This window comes from Capsaspora owczarzaki (assembly GCF_000151315.2).
Source record: "Capsaspora owczarzaki ATCC 30864 unplaced genomic scaffold supercont2.15, whole genome shotgun sequence".
Lineage (NCBI taxonomy): Eukaryota > Filasterea > Ministeriida > Capsasporidae > Capsaspora > Capsaspora owczarzaki.
In genome coordinates, this window is record NW_011887306.1 from 731,970 (window position 1) to 740,781 (window position 8,812).

The 8,812-nt window shown below is 51.3% G+C and overlaps 4 protein-coding genes across 4 annotated transcripts; 2 read left to right on the forward strand and 2 right to left on the reverse strand.

Moving 5' to 3' along the window:
• Window positions 1-372: 372 nt before the first annotated feature.
• On the forward strand, window positions 373-3,106 carry CAOG_07409 (hypothetical protein; the record flags this gene model as incomplete). The annotated part of the gene is made up of 3 exons (XM_004343218.1): window positions 373-543; window positions 722-2,479; window positions 2,945-3,106. 3 exons carry the CDS (start codon window positions 373-375, stop codon window positions 3,104-3,106), a joined length of 2,091 nt encoding a protein of 696 aa, XP_004343268.1.
• A 79-nt stretch (window positions 3,107-3,185) lies between these two features.
• Window positions 3,186-5,172, reverse strand: CAOG_07410 (RNA-binding protein PNO1). Its single transcript, XM_004343219.2, has 7 exons — window positions 4,761-5,172; window positions 4,277-4,426; window positions 4,011-4,094; window positions 3,846-3,906; window positions 3,634-3,751; window positions 3,461-3,531; window positions 3,186-3,354 (listed from the first exon to the last, which is right to left on the reverse strand). The coding sequence occupies exons 1-7, from the start codon at window positions 5,115-5,117 to the stop codon at window positions 3,287-3,289; spliced, it is 909 nt and encodes a 302-aa protein (XP_004343269.2). The 5' UTR covers window positions 5,118-5,172; the 3' UTR covers window positions 3,186-3,286.
• Window positions 5,173-5,589: 417 nt separating this feature from the next.
• CAOG_09085 (hypothetical protein) lies at window positions 5,590-7,325 on the forward strand (the record flags this gene model as incomplete). The annotated part of the gene is made up of 7 exons (XM_011272516.1): window positions 5,590-5,681; window positions 5,766-5,849; window positions 5,937-6,020; window positions 6,104-6,187; window positions 6,422-6,505; window positions 6,592-6,672; window positions 6,776-7,325. The coding sequence occupies 7 exons, from the start codon at window positions 5,590-5,592 to the stop codon at window positions 7,323-7,325; spliced, it is 1,059 nt and encodes a 352-aa protein (XP_011270818.1).
• Window positions 7,326-7,434: 109 nt separating this feature from the next.
• CAOG_07411 (hypothetical protein) lies at window positions 7,435-8,612 on the reverse strand. The gene is made up of 3 exons (XM_004343220.2): window positions 8,063-8,612; window positions 7,830-7,911; window positions 7,435-7,721 (listed from the first exon to the last, which is right to left on the reverse strand). The coding sequence occupies exons 1-3, from the start codon at window positions 8,218-8,220 to the stop codon at window positions 7,557-7,559; spliced, it is 405 nt and encodes a 134-aa protein (XP_004343270.2). The 5' UTR covers window positions 8,221-8,612; the 3' UTR covers window positions 7,435-7,556.
• Between the last annotated feature and the right edge of the window lie 200 nt (window positions 8,613-8,812).

An 8,812-nucleotide genomic window follows, 5' to 3' on the forward strand; every position in this document is an offset into this window, starting at 1 on the left:
GTCTGTTTGTTGCTTGTTGGAGGGCGTTTCCGCACGTTTCGCGTCCGTCACCAAAAAAACATCCCAAGCATGACACACCTCCACCCTGCTATATGGCTTTGCCTGTGCTTGCCACTACTGGCGGCGCTCGTCCCGAACGCTGCCCAAGCCCAACTCATCTCGCAGAGTGCAGTCACCAATTGCGACGTCTCTGCGACAGCAAATTCCACCACGCTGAGCTGCAATAAGAAAATAGTGGTCGCCATAACAATGGCTGCAGCTCAAGATGCCATTACCAGCGTGGATGCAATCTCAAGCGTCGTTGCTGGCGACGGGACCATTTTGAAAGTTACGCCAATCAGAGTGGTCGTTTCCAAGTCCGAGACACTCATCATGCATCCTGTGCGCTATCTGCAATCCGTCAACAACAAGCCTACTGAATCCATCTTTCTGAAATCCAATGTGCTTGGCGTCTACGACTCTTGCAAAGCGGAAGAGGGAAACACTGATTCTACGTGCGGTGTTTACATGGATGCAAACTCAAAGCCCATTCGAGACAGCCAGGTAAGCTTGCACAGCCAACGCATGCCTGCTGAGCAAATGTGCCGCAAAGCGCTTCCTTACCACCACACCTGCACAACAGGGCTTTTGTTGCACTTGCTCCTTCAATGAAGTCGTTGGAATCGACTCGCCGTATTCTCGAGGGTCGACGTCATGCACACTCTTCTCGAGCTCATCACAGTCGGCGCATTGCATGCGGTTTGATCAGCTGTGGTACAATGTCGTGGCGCTGGATCCGCCTCAGATGGCTGTCAAGTTTACGTTTACGATCTTTACTGGCTCGGAAAACAAGACAATCACCGTTTCGCCAAGTCAGCGAACGGCCAAGAACAGCGATGGCTCTGTAATTGTTCGTCTGATTGGGAGCTTTCAGTCATTCGTGGCGGACTACGACCTGACGACAAACTACCTGCTGATTCCGCAGCCGGCAACGAGTCCAACGAGCCCACAGGTGGCGTTGGGCCGATCGGATTGGATGCTCGTGCCAAAGTCAACCGTGGATCTGACCGGAGCCACCTGCGACAAGATTGGCGTGGGCTTTACTCCCTTCCGCTATCAAGAGGGCCAGTGCACGCGTCCTTCGGGCTCCTGTTTGAACAACCAGCCGAAAGACTTTTGGACGGCAGACACGACGTTACGTCGGCAAGGAAAGATGGTCAACTACTTTCTCGAGCGGTATGGCGACATTCTTGGGCTGTACGCAGGCGCCTCAGACATTGTTTCGATGTCGCCGGGGCAGCAGTATGTCCTAGCCACTCGACCAAGAGACCCGGCGTCCATCCTGTTCACGATGGAAATTGCAGCCGACTCGCTTACATTCTACAACAACCTGGGTCAAGCGAGCATCAAAGTCTTCTCTGTCACTGATTTTGAATCGCTCAGTCAGAGGGGAACCCTGCGAGTCCTTGTGGCCAGTGAGACGCCTCTTGAAGCGCTGTACGCGGTTCGGGTCGTTGACTGCGTGCCCGCCATCTTCCCGATCGCAGAGCAATCTCAGTCAATTGGCTCATACCAAGCAAAGTGGTACACTTTTACACTCCAGACAATGACACCAATTGGCGGCAATACCAACTGCACCATCTTGCTGGTCAATTCCAACAGCGACCAGCTGGACAAAAAGTTTGTGTCCTTCCGCACCAACAGCACCACCATCTACAAGGGAAACCAAGGCGGCAGCGAGCCTGGGGATGATGATGACCGCGGCAACGATCCAAGCTCTGGCCTTAGTTTGAACTTTTTGGGCGACGCCGCAAAATGGCTCGCGGATGCGATCGCCAGTGGGTACGGCGTGGTCTTGATCATGGGATTGAGTGCGATTGTCTTGGCCATCCTGAGAGGATGCGCTCGGTGCTGCTGCAAGCTTGGCGTCAGCGAAAAGCACAAAGACCGCTCTGCCTGCGTCAACTTTTTCCACGATCTCTTGCAAATATGCCTGCTACCAATCTACCTCATCAAGTACATTATTGACATTTTCCGCAAGCCCCCGCCGCCCGATCAGGATGACATGAACACAAGACGCTTTGACGAACGTTCGGCACCACGGGCAAGCTTTGATGAAGAAGGTCGCTGGTCGCAGCGGTTGTCGACGAGTCCTCAAGACTCCCCGAGCTCGCACAGCACTACCGGCCTGATGGGGCCTTCCCGCGGTCCCATGACGGAGAGTGCATCTCGACGCCGCCTTCAGTTTGATTCTGCCCGCAACTCGGATGCCTCAGCCACCTCATCGACTTCGCGTTCTGCAATGATTGGTCACACGGTCTTGGCGACATCGCGGAAAGTAGGCCGCACTTTGTGGAATGCCGTCAGAGCCGGCAGTTCGATGCTGCGAGCGCGACTCGCGCGAGATGCTGCAGTTGGCTCTGAGGCATCCCAGGCGCCTACATGGACTGAGATGGAGCAAACACGACGCGCGCCCCTGGAGCCCACAGGAGCGTCTGACGTCAGTAGACCGCGACAGACCATGCCCGAGCATGCCACTGCAAATCAGAATCGAGCGGTCAGTAGCCATCGGCCGCGCACCACGCTGTCGCGCGCTGAACTGCAAATACTCGCTCGTTCGAATCGGCCAGTGTACTTTAACTTTAGACGGGTGCGTCTTCAAGAGATTGGCAGTCAGATTTTTGTAAGGCTTGCTAGGATGGAAGGGTGGTGACGGTGACCAAGATGGTCTGTGAGGAGAGTGATTGATGAAGATGCGCTCAACTGTCCGTTTGCACAACAGAACCCAGGTCCCCAGTTCAGCGTCCTAGGTCGCATGAGCGTGCTGACTTACCCTGATAGTCCTGACGAGTACATTTTCCATTTAGACTCGCACACGTTCCAGGTAGGCGGGAAATAGCATTGACAAAATTCAGCGTACTTGGCCTCGAGCTTAAGGTTGCTGGATGTACTTGTGCGCATGTAGACCATGGCGTGCAACGAGCAACAACAGATGGAGGAACTGCATCCGGCCCGCCGCCTTGACGAAGCGTTCTTCACTCAAGGCCTCACCCTACAGCAAGCCGAACGGCTGTTATCAACGCATCCTCAATTCCCGTGCATTAATCCTCCAGGGGATTCCGAGTAGCCGGCCCAGTGTCATCGAGATGTTTTCGGGGAAAACACAACAACAACATAAACGAAACTTCTCCCAAATAAACACGCCATAAATCCATCAAGCTTGCTTTTAGTGTTAACATGAACAAAGAAGACCAACCAAAATTCACAGTCTTGTAAATGCAAAAACAACCGACCGCCAAACAAGGCTTCAAAATCGCGAAGCCATGCGCCCAGCAACAGAGCGAAGCTGGCCATAGACCTTGCCAGGTGGGCTACCTGCTCGTGATGCAAAACAGACAAGGGGGGGGGCACAAGGTGGTCAGGGGACTGGACAGGGATCGCCGTCCAAAGCCAAACAGCCGCCGCCAAATAACGCGCTTACCAAGAATCAAACTGACGATGGCGTCGCGAGAAACCTTAATGTTTTGGAAGGAACCGAGAATATGAATTTTGCTGGTCGTTGCATCACATGGGGAGAAATACACACGAAGGGAAGATGGAACAGTAAGCGCACGGACAAACGGAAATGCCTCTCGAGAACACGAATATCCATACCTGTCTGCAACAACGATGCGGGTCTTTGTGACGTTCTCGATTGTGAATTTGGTTTTGCCACCAGAGCCTGCAATACGGCCGATGGCACGAGACATGTGTTCACCATGCAATGGCTTGACTGTCGTTTGGAATCAAGGAGAAAGTCAATGCCATTTTTTGTTTTCTCAGAGCACAATGCAGAAGTGCAGAGCCCAAACTCCATTTGTACTGACCATCAAGAACCTCGAACGTGTCAATATACAGGTTATCCAAGCGCAACAATGCAATCGCATCCTACGACGAGAAGAAAAAAAAGAAGAGTGAATCAGTGTTCACATCCTCTTCCCGATACGTTGACCATAGTCAAACAACCCAAAACAGTCATCCTCCCAACTTACGGCGATATCAAAGCCCAGCATGAATGCGCGGACAAAATCAGCTCCACGCTGAAGGGCAGAAGGGTCTTCCGTTTGCGGTGACGTCTACATAAAGAGACCAAACAGGAAACACAGAGAGAAGGAAATACAAAAACACACACACACACACACACACACACACACACACACACACACACACACACACACATGATGTTTTCGTCAGCATGGTTGTTCGTTCAGACAGGGAAACGGGGTTGCAATTCAAGACGTTTCTTTGAATGTCAGACCTTCAATTCCACGGCGCGTGTCTTCATGTTCATGCGGATTTGCAGCTTCATGTGCTGCACCAAGGGCGTGTAGATCTTGAGCCAGTTTTCGCGCAGCGGCGTGTATCGGTGCGCGGGCACCAGCACCTTGCGGAATCCGTCCTTGCCATTCTATCAAAGCAAAAGCGACCCCAGCAATACCAAAATCAGGAGATGAGCAATCTCGAGCCGATAGAGCATTCATTGTTTAACACAAAGCTGGAGAATGGGCGAAATGAGGCTGCGAGCGCTATGACTAAACCGAGCGCTGAGGCTCATTCAACCCGCTGAGCTTTCCCCCTTCCTCATTTGAAATCAACCAAGAGAGAGAGACAGTATCACTTGTTCAAAAGTGCTAATGTTTGACTGAGCCTTTGGCTGGAACACATTGCCCCTTCATGTTTGACTGAGCTTGCGTTGCAAAAACCACACGTGGATTCGTCATCCATGTGAATGACTGACTTACGCCTGCGTCCTTGGCCGAGAGCGGCGCAAACTGCGGCCGTGACTCTGCAGCAGCAATCTCAGCCGAGCTCAGCGGCGCAGCGCCAGCGGCGGATGAGGAGGAGCGGGCGTAGTGGTCGGCCAGAGCCACGCGTTGGACTTCGGACGCGTCGAACGTGTCCATTGCGTCCTCGTCCGCCTCGCCAGCGTCCTCTTGGTCTTCGTCTTCGTCTTCGTCTTCATCGCCGTCGTCCATTTGCTCGGACTCGTCGAAGCCGGTCGCGGTGAGCGCCTGCTCGACCATGGCGTCGTCCTGCTCGTCGGACGTGGCTTGCTGCGCTGCTTTGGCTTGCTTTCGCTTCTGAGCAATCTTGGACATGCTTTGTGGAGGTCAAAAAGAAAAACAAAATAGAGTGAATAGAATGAAGAAACAAGCAAAGAGAGAGAGAGAGAGAGAAAAAAACACAACAAAATCAACATGGATGTGGATGCTTGGATTGAATCGCGGGTTTGTTATGAATTCTGAGCATTTTTGGTTTTGTTTTTGAACATTGCATGATGCAGCTAATGTTGGAACGGCAAACCCACGATAGCCAATCTGCTTGAAACGGGGAACACAATAAATCCAATGCAAGGTTCAACTCAACGACAATGAACTTTGTGTTTGAGCCAGTTTTTTTTTTGTTTTGTATTTTCTGTTTGAGCTTTTTACAAAATGCTGTCGCATGAGAGTATGAATCGGAGACAGCGCGAGTTGTATGACAGAGTCAAGAATGCAACCAAATGCCTCGCGTAAGAGAAAGTCAAGTATTGGAATATCACAGTGTGATATTGCGTGTGTACTGACGAAAATGATCAGTCTGCGCTGGACGCAGATTGGCGTTGCAGAGGCACAGGCGATTGCCGAAGCACTCAAAGAGAACACGACGCTGACTTGGCTCGAGTATGTCACTTGTACTGATGCATTGGAAATCGGGTCATCCAGTGGAGGATATTCAGAATGCTCGCTGATGGAGGAGACGGACAGGCTGCAACTGAATCGGATTGACCTCGCTGGAGCGCGGGCGATTGCCGAAGCACTCAAAGTGAACACGACAGTCACTCGGCTCTAGTAAGGCATCTCAATGTGACTGTTGCATGTGAGTGGGTGAATCCGTCGAGGGCGTGAAGAGTTCTCACTGATGCAGAGGACGGACAGTTTGAATTCGAGTCTGACCGGCGATGCTGGAGTGCAGGCGATTGCTGAGGCGCTCAGAGTGAACAAGACGCTGTCTTGTCTCAAGTCAGTCATTTCGCATCTACTGGTGCATGAGCGTGAGTGATTCCGTAGAGTGACAAGTGCTCACTGATGGAGGAGATGAACAGTCTGGATTTCAATCAGATTGGCGACGGCGGAGCCTGGGCGATTGCTGAAGCACTCAAAGTGAACACAGCGCTGACTGCGCTCTTGTAAGACACCGCACTTTCCTGATGCATGTGAGTGGGTGATGCAACAGAGGAAATTCAGAGTGCTCGCTTATGGAGAGGATGGACAGAATGGAGCTCAATCAGTTAGGCGATGCCGGAGCTCAGGCGATTGCTGAGGCACTCAAGGTGAACACGACGCTGACTTCCCTCAGGCACAGCATCTCCGTTTGACTGGTCCTTGAGAGTGGAATGCTCGCTGATGAAGAGGATGGACAGACTGGAGTTCAATCAGATCGGCGATGCTGGAGCGTGCGCGATTGCTGCGGCACTCAAGGCGAACAAGACGGTGACGCTACTCGAGTAAGTTACTGTGCGCGTTGCTTGTCTCGCGCATTGAGCCTGGGTCATTGCTACGTTGTCATCTTGCTCACCCAATGTTTTGACAGTCTGACGTCTAATTGCATTGGCAATCTTGGTTCTCAAGCGATCGATGCGGCACGCAAACGCAACTGCGGTTGTGAGGTTCCGTAAGTCTGTTCTTGCCAATAACAGATGTTGATGCTCAGACAATGTTCCTCCCACCGATGGAGTGGTCACTGATTGATCATGCCTCGCTTGTTCGTTTCACAGCCTCCGCGATCAGATCAACCCTCTTGCATTCTCCTTACTTCCACGATTGGCGAGTGCTGGAGACAGTCACACCGTGTTTGGCATGCTGACCAGCGGGTTGGAGCTGGAGAATCAGCCCGCATGTTTACCTTTACTACCAACCGAGATTGCCGAGCTCATTATGGACAAGGCGCATTACTGGCAAGGCGTGCAGAATACCAATCGATTGTGGACTGACGAGAGACCCAGTTCTCTCAAAGTCAGACTGCCTCAAGGAGATTTAATCCGTGTGAAAGCAATTCAAGTTCTTCGTGACTGGAAGCGTCCCAATAACATCGGTGACTGTGCTTTCGATTTGACTGTCCGAGATGAAAAAGGTGCTGTTCAGTACGAATGTGCTGTGCACCCGACTTTCGTCAATTGGAACCTTGCACTTGCGACAATCTGGCCAGCGAGTCATCCCATCGTCCGACAAATGCGCGAGGGTTGGCAAGTTCAAGTTCAACCCAGCACGTTTGCCCACGAGTTGCTATTTGAATCGCTTTATGTCGGATACGTCGACCGACAGTGATCACAAAGCGCTCATTTGACGAATACATTTAAAGTTCTGTCAGCAGTTTCCAAAGGCAATACCTTGCTGGTCGGCCACCAGTCCACCTCGGCCTTTCATTCCAAAAAGATGAAAATACACTCCTTTGTTCGGTTTCCACAGAATACTAGGACAACTATTTTCCCCACTGTTTGATGAAACAACATTACAATCGAATTCGACGCAAACATTGCTGGGGGAGGCAGAAATTTGTCATCGCTCGGCCGTTTCGTTGTAATTGACCGCACCCTCGATTGGCTCGGTCATTTGCACAAACCACGCCGGAGGACTGAGAGGCACGCGCACTAGATCGAGATCGAAAAGTTCAATGAATTGCTCGTTCGTGTACCGACTCTTGGAGCCAGCATATAACCGATACTGAGCGGCCGCCGAACGATAAGCAGCCCAAATCAATCAAAACACACGCACACAGGAGACATCAACCCGTCAGACCAAAGCGAATCAATCAGAACACGCACAACTCACCTCGTTTAAAATTGATGTCAGATTCCAGTTCTGGAGTCGTCTTAGACAGCCCACGATCGTTCCTGTCTGATGAATGCCAGAGCTGCATCCCGTCATGCCGTGGTGTTGATATTGGTGTGCATACAATGCATGGTTGACTGAGACATACAAAATTTCACCAAAAAAAAAAAAAAGTCCTCAAACGAGCCCCTTCGCCCTTTGCATTGACTATAAAGACTTCACCACAACCTCACCTGCACATGAGCATGACTGGGTGTGTTGTGACGTCGAGCGTGATCTCGAGCGCTTCCTTGACGAGCTCGTCGCTGACTGGCTTCCACGACGACGCGTCCAGCTTCCACGCGCTCAGTCCGAGATGGATCTGCATTATCACAAACAAAGCGAGTGTCATTCACACACACACACACACACACACACACACGCAGGACGGATGAGCGACGACGGACGGCACGCTGGTTGCTGGTGGGGGTCGAGTGCTCAGTGCTTTTACGACGTTGACGCTGTTGTCCTCGCAAAAGTCAGCGATCGGGCGCAGTGGCTTGTCTGGAGAGAGCACGAGGAGTGTGCGCAGACCGAGGCTCTTGAGGAAGGGGAAGTTGGACGGGTGCCAAAAGTTGCTGCGATAGACATTCGGCTCGACAATGCCGTACACGTCTGGCGGAGAGACCTGCGCCATTCAGAAAGCAAGCCAGTTTGGAAGGCGCTGCTTATGAACAAAATGAACAATGGAGACTGGATGGGAAAAAAAAAAAAAAAAAAAAAAAGCGAAACCAAAGAAAAGACAAAGAAAAATAGAAACAAAAATGGCGGGAAAAAACAAAGAAGAACGAAAACTCTTGTTTTCAATGTTGAGAAAGAAGAAGAAGAAGAAAAAAAGGCGGGAAATCAAAGAAAGAACGAACGTTTCGTCAAGAAAAGGGTTGAATGATGATTGAAACACAGCTCAAAGCGAGACAAGCGAGACGCCCAAAAAGTCGAAGGAT

Bases quoted from the DNA above. Each gene is read 5' to 3' on its own strand.
- CAOG_07410 (XM_004343219.2), bottom strand. From the start codon at position 5,117: ATGTCCAAGATTGCTCAGAAGCGAAAGCAAGCCAAAGCAGCGCAGCAA. The intron at 4,095-4,276 runs GTCTGACATTCA...CTCTTTATGTAG, and splicing joins CACGCGCCGTGGAATTGAAG to ACGTCACCGCAAACGGAAGA. The intron at 3,907-4,010 runs GTAAGTTGGGAG...TTCTCGTCGTAG, and splicing joins TGCTGGGCTTTGATATCGCC to GATGCGATTGCATTGTTGCG.
- CAOG_07411 (XM_004343220.2), bottom strand. From the start codon at position 8,220: ATGACACTCGCTTTGTTTGTGATAATGCAGATCCATCTCGGACTGAGC. The intron at 7,912-8,062 runs GTGAGGTTGTGG...GACGGGATGCAG, and splicing joins CCAGTCATGCTCATGTGCAG to CTCTGGCATTCATCAGACAG. The intron at 7,722-7,829 runs GTGAGTTGTGCG...GCGGCCGCTCAG, and splicing joins TGACATCAATTTTAAACGAG to TATCGGTTATATGCTGGCTC.